The 13990-nt window shown below is 40.0% G+C and overlaps 1 protein-coding gene across 1 annotated transcript in view; it reads left to right on the top strand.

Annotated features, from left to right (window-relative positions):
• The window catches only part of LOC149435446 (kelch-like ECH-associated protein 1), a 29054-nt gene extending 17883 nt beyond the window's left edge, over positions 1 to 11171 (top strand). Inside the window, exon 2 of the mRNA XM_089662626.1 lies at positions 9975 to 11171. Within this exon, the coding sequence (XP_089518752.1) occupies positions 10416 to 11171 (756 nt within the window). The 5' untranslated portion in view covers positions 9975 to 10415. The remainder of the gene's footprint in view (positions 1 to 9974) is intronic.
• Positions 11172 to 13990: the final 2819 nt, after the last annotated feature.

Raw genomic sequence — 13990 nt, 5'->3', positions numbered from 1 at the left:
CAACACACTGTCCTTCCTGTTCTTCGTGACTGCACATAGCTCACGTTCACCGTCACATTTTTAGTGTAGTGAGTGTGTAACCTAAACAAGTTCCACCTTGAGGAAAGTTTACCGGCAGTAGATAAGTGGGTGTAGAATTATGAAGAATGCTGCCCAATTCTGGATTGTTTCTGGACTCTTGATATGGTTTATGTTCTACTTCTTGAAATATTAAAAATAACATGGCCAGTCTGAGTTTGTACAGAGCATTGAAACCCTGGTAAACAGGGGAGTGCAAAGGGTAACTTGGTAGGACAGTAATTCTGAGCTGTAACTGAGATTTATGGAAATGAATAACAGCTGGGAGGTAGCTGGGAGTGAAAACTGCTTATCTAGGTAGGGGTTCAACAACTGGTCGGTCATGGCTCTGCCCGCCACCTCTAAGACCTTGGATTAGAGCAGCAAAAGACATTGCAGAGTCAAAGGAAGTTCTATGTTCCTCATCTGTCAAATCCTCCATGTTTGTTGTTTCAGTTCTATAGTTAATGGTGCAATGGCATAAAATGGTGCAATGAATCCATTGTACCTTATCACGGAACACCTCATCTTTGTCCTCATTTTATTGCCTGTATGCATGTTTGTGAATATGCGGGCATGTCTGGTTATCCATGATGTTTTACAATTGTTAGGCTCAATAGGCTATGATTTTATCAGTCACAATTATTTTTACATTACATAATGTTTTATTGTAGCCCTGATGAATGGGGAGTTCCTTTGACCACCCCCTAACCCCCCCCCCCCCCGAAACATGTTTGGCTGTCCTTTAACAGAACATCGATAAATGAATTTGGATTCTTATCTTTTGGTTTGGTGCTCCTTCTATATATGCACATTTGACCTGTCAAATGACCTGACACCGACCTGGAAGGACTTCCGCCCAATGCCTGGGGGTGGCTGCATCTAGTTTGATGAGTACATTTAACAGATGGAGGGAAAAACTTTTGGGCAGTTTTAGCCTGGGAGGTAGATGCTTGTACTGGAAGTGGAGTACTTTTGCTTATTGGGGAGGGGGATGTAGATTGAATATTACTCTTTGCATATCTCTCTTGTATTAAAAGAGGTATAGACTCCAGAGAGATATCATATCACCCCGGTAAAAATCATTAGTAAGACCTCATCTGGAATATGCAGTTCAGTTTTGGGCACCAATTCACAAAAAGAACATTGGGGAACTGGAGAAAGTACAGAAAAGGGCTACTAAACTGATACGAGGCATGGAGGAGATCAGCTATGAGGAAAGATTAGAGGAACTGAATGTATTCTCTTGATAAGAAGAGATTAAGGGGGATATGATCTCCATGTATAATACATAAGGGGGATATGATCTCCATGTATAAATATATAAGGGGCGATATGATCTCCATGTATAAATACATAAGGGGGGGATATGATCTCCATGTATAATACATAAGGGGGGGATATGATCTCCATGTATAATACATAAGGGGGGGATATGATCTCCATGTATAATACATAAGGGGGGGATATGATCTCCATGTATAATACATAAGGGGGGGATATGATCTCCATGTATAATACATAAGGGGGGGATATGATCTCCATGTATAATACATAAGGGGGGGATATGATCTCCATGTATAATACATAAGGGGGGGTATGATCACCATGTATAATACATAAGGGGGGGATATGATCACCATGTATAATACATAAGGGGGATATGATCACCATGTATAATACATAAGGGGGGGGATATGATCACCATGTATAATACATAAGGGGGGGATATGATCTCCATGTATAATACATAAGGGGGGGATATGATCTCCATGTATAATACATAAGGGGGGATATGATCTCCATGTATAATACATAAGGGGGGGGATATGATCTCCATGTATAATACATAAGGGGGGGATATGATCTCCATGTATAATACATAAGGGGGGATATGATCTCCATGTATAATACATAAGGGGGGGGGGGGGATATGATCTCCATGTATAATACATAAGGGGGGGGGGATATGATCTCCATGTATAATACATAAGGGGGGGGATATGATCTCCATGTATAATACATAAGGGGGGGGATATGATCTCCATGTATAATACATAAGGGGGGGGGGGGGATATGATCTCCATGTATAATACATAAGGGGGGGGGATATGATCTCCATGTATAATACATAAGGGGGGGGATATGATCTCCATGTATAATACATAAGGGGGGGGATATGATCTCCATGTATAATACATAAGGGGGGGGATATGATCTCCATGTATAATACATAAGGGGGGGGGGAATATGATCTCCATGTATAATACATAAGGGGGGGGGATATGATCTCCATGTATAATACATAAGGGGGGGTATGATCTCCATGTATAATACATAAGGGGGGGGATATGACCTCCATGTATAATACATAAGGGGGGGGGATATGATCTCCATGTATAATACATAAGGGGGGGGGATATGATCTCCATGTATAATACATAAGGGGGGGGGGATATGATCTCCATGTATAATACATAAGGGGGGGGGGGATATGATCTCCATGTATAATACATAAGGGGGGGGGGGATATGATCTCCATGTATAATACATAAGGGGGGGGGATATGATCTCCATGTATAATACATAAGGGGGGGGGTATGATCTCCATGTATAATACATAAGGGGGGGGATATGATCTCCATGTATAATACATAAGGGGGGGGGGGTATGATCTCCATGTATAATACATAAGGGGGGGGATATGATCTCCATGTATAATACATAAGGGGGGGGTATGATCTCCATGTATAATACATAAGGGGGGGGGATATGATCTCCATGTATAATACATAAGGGGGGATATGATCTGACCTCTGCGCACTGTGCATTGCGTACTTCTGACTCCTGCACTTTGGAACCAGAAATTTTCAAACCTTCCTTTTTAATGGGGATTTGCTAGGTTATGAAGACAGGAAGATAGCCGGCAGCAGGGTAAAACATCATAGGACATCCGCTTTATTCGGACAGAAGTGTATACAGAAAAAATGTCAATGCGTTTCAGCCAGAATTACCCTTCCTCATGAGTAAGGTGGATTCTGGCTGAAACCTCATGAGGTTTATGCTGTATACACCACTGTCCAAATAAAGCTGATGTCTTACTGTGTCTTGCTGTTCTGCCGGCTATCTTCCTCTCTTCAGTTCTTAATCGGTCTCAAGATATCCACGCTGGAGCATTGGTAACCCAGCCTTGTATGATTGCTAGGGATGTAGAAACGCTGCACCTTTTTGTCTGCTTTGCTGGGTTTATCTCCTTTTTAAAAATGCACAGTACACCCTGGTGATCTTTTATATCTTCCATGTTGTTCAGGTAGACCTCTTTGGTGTTGCTTTCCCAATCTAGGTTACTAGGCGGGAAGGGCTATAAAAGAGAGCTGTCAGAGTATCGCTTCACGGGAAAGTTAGTTAATAGATAATACTATCTGGGAAACTGTTAAAGTCATAAAGGCCAATAAACATCTTTTAACTTTTATAATCTCCTGCAGGTGAGTCATGGAATCACATGATTCTGTCTTCTGTAACCTTCTGTCTGAGGTTGGTACTCTGAACCATGTGCCTGTATTTGGCATACAGAGATTCAGGGCTGTTTATGATTTTTGGCAGCTGAAAACATTTTAGCTTCTGATTCCTAACCTGAAAATGAAAGACACTCAGGAAGTAGGCTGTTCCTCGTGGGGGAAAGTTTAATGTAAAACTCGTGCTTCGTTGGCTGTCCTATTTTACATATTAAAGACTTAACGTTAAAAAGAGGAACAAAACTCTGGAAGTTGTGCCAAACAAATGTCAAGCAGAGGGAAAAAGACTAATGTTGGTATTGCATGTGGTATCCCTGTACCTGGATCTGTCCCCTTTACTAACTTGTGTGGGCAGGAGGCCTTCTTGGTAGAGGCAGGGCTGTGCTTCACTTCAGAGCCTTCAGCACAGAGAACAGTGAGCAGCACAGTGGTGAAATCCTTAAATGTCACCCGAAATCTGAAACCAACAGGCAAAAGGCACAGTGATTTCACACTGGAGCTTTGGGGCTGTAGTCATAGGAGTGCTTGAAAACCTTCACATATCGGGAACTACACTACCAAGTAAGATATCCGTGAACAGCACAAGGGACATATCTCACTGAAAGTATGTAATGTTCCTTGTGCTGATTTAGTTTTTGCTTTAGGTAATCTTAGGCTTTATTGTCTCTTGTAATTGGGGATTTGTTGCTTTATGCAAATTCTTAAGTGCATAAGTTATTACGTAAAATGTTTGGGAGGTCCTACATGGTAGCTGCCCAGGAGTGGAGCTGAAAAGCTTGCTTTGGTCAAGTGACCAGTTACTCCCTTCACTTGCCTGAAAATCTCCCTGTGCACTTTTAGCTTGTAACTCGTAGTCATTTGTTTTCTTCAAATACATTTTCAAAACCTTCACAGGAACAATTGAGTACTGTCCGTGATACTTTTTTTTATTTGCACTAACATACAATTTTGAGGACAAGCTGTCGGGGAATGTCCCCTTCTTCAGGTCTAAGCAGTACTGAAACAAAGATTTAGCAGAATGTCTGTGTGTGTTTTTTTTTTTTTTTTTTTTCCCCCCCCTACATCTCTTCCAACATTCTGCTAAATCTTTGTTTCAGTACTGCTTAGGCCTGAAGAAGGGGACATTCCCCGAAAGCTTGTCCTCAAAATTGTATGTTAGTGCAAATAAAGTATCACGGACAGTACTCAGTAGTTCCTGTCGCAAGTGCACTAATACGGCTACAATCACCTCAAGCAAAACCTTCACAGTCAGCAGAAGTTGCTGGTTTCCTTATTAGAGGATTGCTATAACGGAACAAATCTTCAGTTTTTGAATTCTGGTTCTCTTTCAATTTGGTTTCGGCACCTCCCACAAGGGTGATTAGATCAGGTATGCCTATCAGTTTTTTAGATGGACCTAATCGGATGGTTCATGCATTCCTATGGAGAGGCGGGTGTACACAGGGATCCATCCTCTTCTGTTTAGGTAGATTGGATCTGATCGAGTGTATTCGGGTGTAAATGGACAGCGGAGTCTGTTTTAGTCTGCTTCCCATAGAGCAGAGTGAGCTCTGTTTGTGTCTGCTCTGCAGAAACTGAGCAGATACGGATGTGTCATCCGCCCACTCTGCACCAATCAGCAGGGGATCTATGAGCTGATCTCCTGCTGATCGGAACGGAATCCACCCTGTCTGAAAGAGACCTTAGATACACTTGGGTATCTCCTGTCTCCAGTACCCCCTGCCAGCCTTACATTCGCCTGTCCCTCATCCAGGCAGTTATTGCTACACTACTGATCCAATCCTAAAGAAAGGAGAAGTGTAACAGGCCAAACTGGTGTCATCCTCGCCCAGGCAAAGACGAAGGAAGTGGGTACCTGTCCAAGAAAAGATACCCGCTCCTTAAAAAAAATGCAAATTAGGGGCTGAGGAGAGGAAGAGGCTAATCAGCAGTTTGATTTTTGGAATGGCGGTCCACTTTAAATGTGTAAAAAGGCGAACCAAACTAAATATGGGTTTAAAAACCTCCCTGGTGGAACAGTCTACTTCCTGATTGTCTCTCACTTTAATGCTAGCATTCTGTGGTTAGATTTTTGCAGCTGTGAAAATCTTTACCCGTTTTTCTTTTCTTCTTCTTGTGCACATAGTGTGGAAAGCTTGGAACCAGGTTTAAATCAAGAAAAAACTTTTCATCGGGATTTAAATATTTTCCTGTTCTGACCTATCAAACATTGGGGGAAATGTCCCAGACAGCAAATAAAACAAGTGGTCCTAACCCTTCCCCAGCCTTATTATAGGTGTTGGTGTTTTTATTTAGAAGATCATTTACCTTCTATTCTGTCTATACTTAATGTGGACCAGTAACAGCAGTTAAGTTGTCAGAGGCCTATATGTGCTTTCTGGTTAAGTCAATAATAATGTCCTTTATTTCTGCAGTTGAGCAAGGGTGAAGACTAGACGTGCCAGAGGGAAAACCTACAAATGTGTTTGAAATGCAGTCATGAAAGCAAGCAAAGCATCAAGTGATAGTCACATTGAACATTTACTTTCTTGCTGGCCAGTACTGGATTTTGAACTTTTCATTAAAGTTTTTGCAGTTTTTCATACAGAATTATACAAATTGTAGAGGAGGGGTACAGCAAGTTATGGAGTTTCTTAAAGAAAAAATATCCTGTAGGGAAGGAGAAACTGGGAACATGGGGTAAGAACATTACCTTTTGCATTTGCCTCAAAGCATTGTGTTCTACAGTATTTTCCTTTTACACATGAAAGATGTACTCCTATGAAAACCTTTACGTTAGTGGAATTGCATACAGTATCTCTCTAGGTTATTGCATTTGCAATTTTCTTGAAAACCGCCCAAAAAGATCTCATCTCCACCGTGTCTCCTTGTAGTTATTTAAGAAAACTATTATCGGGGGTAAGACGGACACTGTGTTTTTAGCCAAGCCTTTCTCAACCATTTCTAACATGAAGGAACCATTGAAATAACTTTCCAGTCCCAGGGAACCCCTGCTAATACTATATCTACAGCTCACAGTACATTAACATGATGGTCATTCAGAAGAATACCCCCTACATTTTACGATCGTTGGGAAGAATCTCCATTACAGCTGGCTAAAAAGATCATTGGTTACCTATCTGAGAGGTAGAAATTGCCTGTTGCTCAAGGAACCCCTAAGCAACCTCTGGAGAAACCCTGGTTGAGAGAGGCTGGTTTAGGCAATTGCTAGTCATGGTAATTCATGAATATAGAGGGTAGTTGGGCTGGTTTAAGCAATTGCTAGTCATGGTAATTCATGAATATAGAGGGTAGTAATTCATGAATATAGAGGGTAGTTAGCCCGATTGTATAAATGCTGAAAAGTAAAATATTAACTCTGTAGTTGTAAAGTTACATCAACAGGTGACACCCCCGGTTCGTGTAACCATTTTTGACCATATCTTAACAAATTTAGTCTGACAACCCTGTTGGTGTGTACATCCTTGTAGCCTAAGATCAGTTACCTTCCATTCTAGATTGTTCTAGTGAGAGGTGAAGGAGATAACATCTACCATTTTTGCTATGAGTGTTTTTTTGCTTAAAAAGAAGAGTGTGCTGATAGCTAAGGACTCATAGTCTCTCAGCTGGCAGTCCAAAGAAGCCAAGTATAAACTCAATGGGGACAATCTTGATGAGAGTACCAAATATTTTCTTTATCAGAAGATATGTGCATTCTTTGCCAATACACCGTTGTTTTCCATCTAAACACACTGTTCTGTAGGTGCAATCTGTAGTTCTCTCTCCTGAAGGACTTTCTGGTTCTTGCCTGTCCTAGCAATCTGAAAGTGTGAGGTTGAGGAACTCCCAACTGTTCTCCATGCAGGACGCCTAACGAGACTGTCACTTTTCCCATTCTGTTCAAGGTGACTGTATCTGTGTAAAGCTGCCTTCTTGACCCACTGATGTCTCTCCAGTGACCCCCACCAATTATTCCTCTGTCTCAGCCAGCAGAAAATCCTTGGTGTTTCTGAGTATGGGGGGAGCAGGTTGCCTTATCCTATGATGCAGTGCCAGGGCATAGCAGTCAGTCACTAGGCCTGAGTACTATTAATAGAGCATTTTATTGGTGGCTGGAACAGTGGTGGAATGCTGATGACGACGTTTGTATAAAGTGGTTAGGGGTGGGCTTTACTCACACCCCCACCATTCCCTGATTGGGCAAAGTGGTAATTCCATTTTCCTTTTTAAATGTATATGTGGGCAAGAGCTATTAAAAAATTGAGCACAGCTTTCGAATACACACACATTTCCCCATGTCATTTCTCTTTAAATCCGTGCAAGTACTGAAAAATATCAAATGATCCTGCCAGAAATGCAGTACGTTTCCAACTTCCTGTAGTGGGCTGACAACGCCCTCATGCAGTGTTGTCAGTCATGTGTTCTCTCCCCAAATACGTCAGCACATTTCTCATTTTCACAGCTTCATATTTACATCGGAGGAGAGGGGTTTGTTTTATTGGAGTCATGGAATGGAGAACTCTTCACAGGACTGGCAAAACTGCTTGAGCATAAATGGCAATGTTGTCAGCCCACTACTGCACTTGGCGTGTGTTGTGTTTTTTTGCTTTTTTTTTTTTTTTTTTTTTTTTTTGCACAAATGTATTTTTTTATTTTAAGCAGTGGTCTGGAAATACAGGTTGAACAAGGAAAGCTTGAATCTGATTTCTAAGAATTGTCCTAGGTTGTCACGTATTCATGCAGGGAACCGTGGCACTGCTTAGACAGGCAAATGTCTCCCTGCTTCTCTTGTTTAGGAAAGTATCTGACCAGCCAGGAGCAGAGCTATTCTCAGCAGCATGTGTGTAGTGATATATACTGTCTGCTACTTTAAACCCATCTTTTCTAAAAAAAAAAAAAAAAAAAATGGTCTAGAAAGTTTTTGGTGCTAAAAACAGGAACAATTGAGTACTGTCCGTGATACTTTTTTTATTTGCACTAACATACAATTTTGAGGACAAGCTTTCGGGGAATGTCCCCTTCTTCAGGTCTAAGCAAATGTAGCAAAGGATCTTATGTTGGCGAAACAGGACACAAGTTGCAAACAAGGATGAATTTGCACAAACATACCATCAAGAAACATAAAGAAGATGACCTCTGCACACCTGAAGGACACCATTTCGCACAACCAGACCACACTTTGGGAGACCTCAATAATTTAGTTCTTAAAGGAAATTTCAAATCCATTCAGGAAAGAAAAACTTTTGAACTAAGAATGACACGAGATAACGGCCTGAATGTAGACAATGGGATTCCCCCCCGACTTTGCTTTTGCTGTGTCTTATCTCTTTTTTTTTTTTTTTTTTTCTTTTTTTTCGTATCCTCTACATCTCTTCTAACATTCTGCTAATTCTTTGTTTCAGTACTGCTTAGACCTTGAAGAAGGGACATTCCCCAAAAGCCTGTCCTCAAAATTGTATGTTAGTGCAAATAAAAAAAGTATCACGGACAGTACTCAATTGTTTCTGTCGCAAATGCACTAATACGGCTACAATCACCTGCTAAAAACAACTCTTATGTCTCAATGCCTCAGTCCTCGTCAGTTCATCATTTTTGGTCACCAAATAGATGGCCATGCTAGCAACTGGATTGGTTGTTTAGCAGATGACATTACCGGTGCAGTGTTGGCATTTTCTTGCTTGCAGAGCTATATTGGGAAGCTCCACTCTTGCTCAGTAGCTCAGTAGTGTTCTTCCAAGGCACATTACAACCAGTGTGCTTGCTTAGGCAAGCCATAGATGAATCTATTTTCTTTCCTTCCACCACGTGTGAAAAAGGAAAGAAAATCACTTGCCATCTGCACAATGAGGGTTGATGGGGAAATGTCTCCTGCAGCATTATTGTATTCTGCTGGCTAGGAGCTTTCCCAGCAATGATTACTGCTAGCGGCTATAGCCATGGGTAATAATTGCATGCTAAAAATCAGACCATCAGTGGATCGAGTTTGGTTCATTTGGCCTGCCCATAGATGGATTGTATCTTGGACAGCCCTTGCTGAACTAACCAAGATTCGATCCATCGACCAACAATGTAGTACCTTTTGTTGGCTCCTGCTTTATTGTACTTACATTTTACACAGGAATGCGAAATGTGGCAACTTTTGCAATCTATGTCCAACTATTCTTTATATAGAAGAACCTTCACCATTTTAATTATGCAATCAAATCAAAGGCTGTTGTAGGACAGCTAGGGGTGTAGGAAGTGGTTACATTGTGAAGAATGTGGGGTGCACACTGAGTAGTAGAGCAGGGTGGGAGATGGCTCATGGTCACTTAGGGGTATAAAGCTAAATATGTGCATTGAATATATATTATACAGGATGAACCTGCCACTCTGTAAATTACCACCACTAACCATTTTTTTTTTTTTTTTTTCTATCTACAGATACCAAACTAAAAATGAACTAGACATGGTCTTCTTGGATTTGCTTTAGGTGGACTTTTCAGTAGCTGAATGGAGTAACTTATATTTAATTTTGCTGTTTGGACAACTTTAAGGGTAGGCACCATGGAATCGATTCTTGGCCTTATACCTCATAAACTACAATGGAATACTAAATGAAAACTTCAAGGATTGTTGAAGGAGAGACTGACCTCAGATTGGATTACATTTTTAAAACCATCTTCACCATTTTGGAATTTCGGGATAATTAACTGTGAAAAATTTCAGTGTTTCTTAATATTTCCAATCAAAATATATTTTTCTAGACAGATATTTTTTTATTTTTTTGCACAACAGGGAAGTGGATGCTTAATTATTTGGATTTTTATGTTGTGGTTGTCTTGGATGATGTGCAGCTAAGGGTTGGCTGAAAGTGAGCTTGGGATGTATGCCACTGAGTGCAAGGCTGAAGTCACGCCCTCTCACAGCAATGGTAACCGCCAATTCCACTACTCCCTGGCGGATCACACCAACCAGGCCTTCCAGATTATGAACGAGCTGCGGCTGGAACAGCAACTGTGTGATGTGACTCTGCGGGTCAAGTACAATGACTTGCAAGAAGACTTTGTGGCCCATAAAGTTGTGCTGGCTTCCAGCAGCCCTGTCTTTAGAGCCATGTTTACCAATGGCCTCCGGGAATGTGGTATGGAAATGGTCTCGATTGAAGGAATTCACCCCAAAGTCATGCAGCGATTGTTGGAGTTTGCCTACACAGCCAGTATCTCTGTGGGGGAAAAGTGCGTCATCCACGTCATGAATGGAGCTGTGATGTATCAGATGGACAGCGTGGTTAAAGCATGCTGTGACTTTCTGATCCAGCAACTGGACCCCAGTAATGCCATTGGCATTGCCAGTTTTGCTGAGCAAATTGGGTGTCAGGAGCTTCACCAGAAGGCCCGGGAGTATATATACATGCACTTTGGCGAGGTGAGGTTGAAAGTTTTATCCAGGATAAAGTTACAGATGCAACAGTCTTTATGGTGTCCGATATATGGATTGTTTGTTTCGGTGCAGAGGGGTTTTTTTCAGCACTTATTTCATGTATTAAATGGCTTGTCAGTTTCATTTCATGAGATTTTCTCATCTTATTGTTTCCACTGTTATCTCCAAGCTAGTATTTTCCATGATGCCATCATTTGAACCTGAGCTTTAGGTTAACCACCTCCCGTTTGTATATAAACGGCCAGAGGGGAGCAGTTCAGGGTTGGGTGGCCGTTTATAAAAGGCTTCCCCACCCTCTGCTTGTGCACGCTCCCTGGGAGCGCCCAGCACCGCGATCCGGTGCCCACTGTGTCCTCCAGACACAATGGAACACCGACCGTCGTATGGGACCTCTCTGCGAGGTCCCGATCATGTGATCACTGATTGGCCAATCAGTGATCACATGCAGAGTAGTAAGCAAGATGTCACTTCTGACATTGCTTACTACCAGGGTGGATTTGATTTAAATCAAACTGATTTAAATCACTAGTCAGGCTTGATTTAAATCCTAGTTTTCTACATAAAGACTACTTCTTGCTGGTATAACTTTAATATGCAAGTAGATGAAGATTTTTAGAATAACTTTTCATATTAGTTTTTTTATCCCCAGTTTAATAGGTTAATCATTCATATTTGGACAACTTTTCTGTTGTACTTAGGAAGGAGAAAAATAATCATTACCTTAATAACAATTTAAATAGATTTATTCAACTGAAACAATAACATTCCAGCATATGTGATTTGCTTAAACATCCATGTTTGTTAACTAATTTGGCTAAACAAAATATATATTTTAAGAAACTTAGACTGTCCCCCCTTCCTCCTCACACTTAGTTTCACTTTCTTCTTGTGCAGATCTATTCCACTCCAAACAATCAGAAAAATATTGTTTCTATTCTATTCACTGAACTTCTTGAAACTTAGCAGTGAAGGGGTTGATTCTGTATTCATAGGTTTGTAGAAGTTAGGATGAAGGTCTTTTTCTTAACTCTGTTCATGTTATAACATTTTTTCTGTGAAGAGGAGGCATGTGATCTCCGCTGAGTCAAATTCAGTTTTGAGAACTGCAAAAGAAAACCAATCATCTGTGATAATATCTTGTAGGCAGAGAAACTGCCCAATAATCTTACAAAAACCTCTGGAAGAGCATGACATTGTGAATGGATTCATGGAATTTATTTACCAAAAAAATTAAACATCTACAGCCTTATTCTACATAATTAAAAAACTAATCTTTATTTCATGATGGAATAACCTTTGGATGGTAATATATTTTCCTCAAAAAGCATTTTATTTAAAAAAATCTGATTTTAAATAAAAAAAATCAGATTTAAATAAAAAAAATCTGATAATATTTTTTTTTTTTTTTTAAATCGTTGATTTTTATCCACTCTGCTTACTATGTGTGAAATCTGTGAATGATCACAGAGGTCACATGGTACAAGGCTATTCAGAACAGCCTTGTACCATGTGACAAGCTGTGACCAATCACAGCTCACTCAGTAGTTCTCAATGGCTGTAAGAATGTAGCCAGAGAGAAGGAGAAATGATTGCTTTACAGCCTATATGGGTGTAAAAGCAATCAGTGTAAAAAGAAAAAAAAAAAATCATCACCCCCCCCCCCACAAGTAGTACATTGTCACCATGGTGACACTGTACTGCTAGGGTGACAGTATGTAAAAAAAAAAAAAAAAGACAAACATAAATAATATAAACAAAAATGTAAAAAAAGTTCAAAAATTATAATTTTTGGTTATAAACTAATTTGGGTTATTTCTATTTTTTTTATTTTTTTTTTTAACTAAAAAGATAATGAAATACATTTTGGCCAAGATTTATGATGAAATATTATTTATTTGCAAAATTTGATAAACCCTTTATTTTTTAAAAATTTTGGGACTTTTTCATTTACATAGCAAAAAAATAAAAATCCCAGTGGTGAATAAATACGACCAAAATAAAGCTTGATCTGTCTCAAAAAAATGCTAAAAAATTCATATGGGTACATATGGGTTGCATGACCACACAATTGTTATTCAAAGTGTGATGGCGCTGAAAGCTGAAAATTGGCCTGGACAGGAAGGGGGTAAAAGTGTCTGGGCTTGATGTGGTTAAGGGTTCCTCTCAGTGAAGGATGATTTTGTAGGATAGGTAGGCAACCTTGACACTCCAACTGTGGTGACACTATAAATCCCATCATGCCTGTGGCTGTCAGTCTCACGTGCCTCATGGGACTTGTAGTTCCAAAACAGCTAGAGTGGTGAGGTTGACTGCCACTGCTGTAAAGTGTTCTTTCCAAAACATTTTTATTTTTCATTTGGATGACCAAACACTAAAAAGTATTCTAAAATATATGTACATGAGGTAGGGTAGCAGTCCCAAGTGTAAGCAGGCAGTAGCATAAAATAGAAACAAATGAAGTAAAGTAAAAAAAAAATATAAACCAGTATACTAGGACATAAAACCATCACTGAAAACTAAATTAGATGCTAGGAATAACTACACCTGAAGACCAGAGGGTTTTAAAAAGTACCATGAGGAGAAGAAATGAAAGCAACTTGCATTACATTTTGAACTTTAAAAGAATTCAAATGAAGCCTATAAAGTGCATCTCAAGCCAAAAACTTTTTTTTTGGATAGAGTTGGGAAGTATTAGAATTTTTATTCACTTTCCTCAAATTTTTTTTTTTTTTTTTTTTTTAACTCTCACTTCCTGTTGTAGAGAAGGAATAGGTGTGGACCCCTGTTAGATTTTTATTTTTGTCTGTGTCCCTGTTGCAGATTTTCCCATGCCTCCTGTATGGTGAAAACGTTGTGAACAAAATAGGATGTGAGGGGAAATCTATCCAACGTAGCCCAAAATGGCAATAAAAACTCAACAGATGTTCCAATCCTTCCCCGCTCCATCCGAAACTTGAAAAGAGTTGTTTGGCTTGATATGCACTTGACATATACTTTAGGGGCCAAGTTTGGGTTTA

The sequence above is a fragment of the Staurois parvus genome, unplaced genomic scaffold, assembly GCF_062004578.1.
Source record: "Staurois parvus isolate SC_StPar_1 unplaced genomic scaffold, SC_StPar_1.0 ptg001506l, whole genome shotgun sequence".
Taxonomy (NCBI): Eukaryota; Metazoa; Chordata; class Amphibia; order Anura; family Ranidae; genus Staurois; species Staurois parvus.
This window is presented reverse-complemented; position numbering and strand designations above follow the sequence as displayed.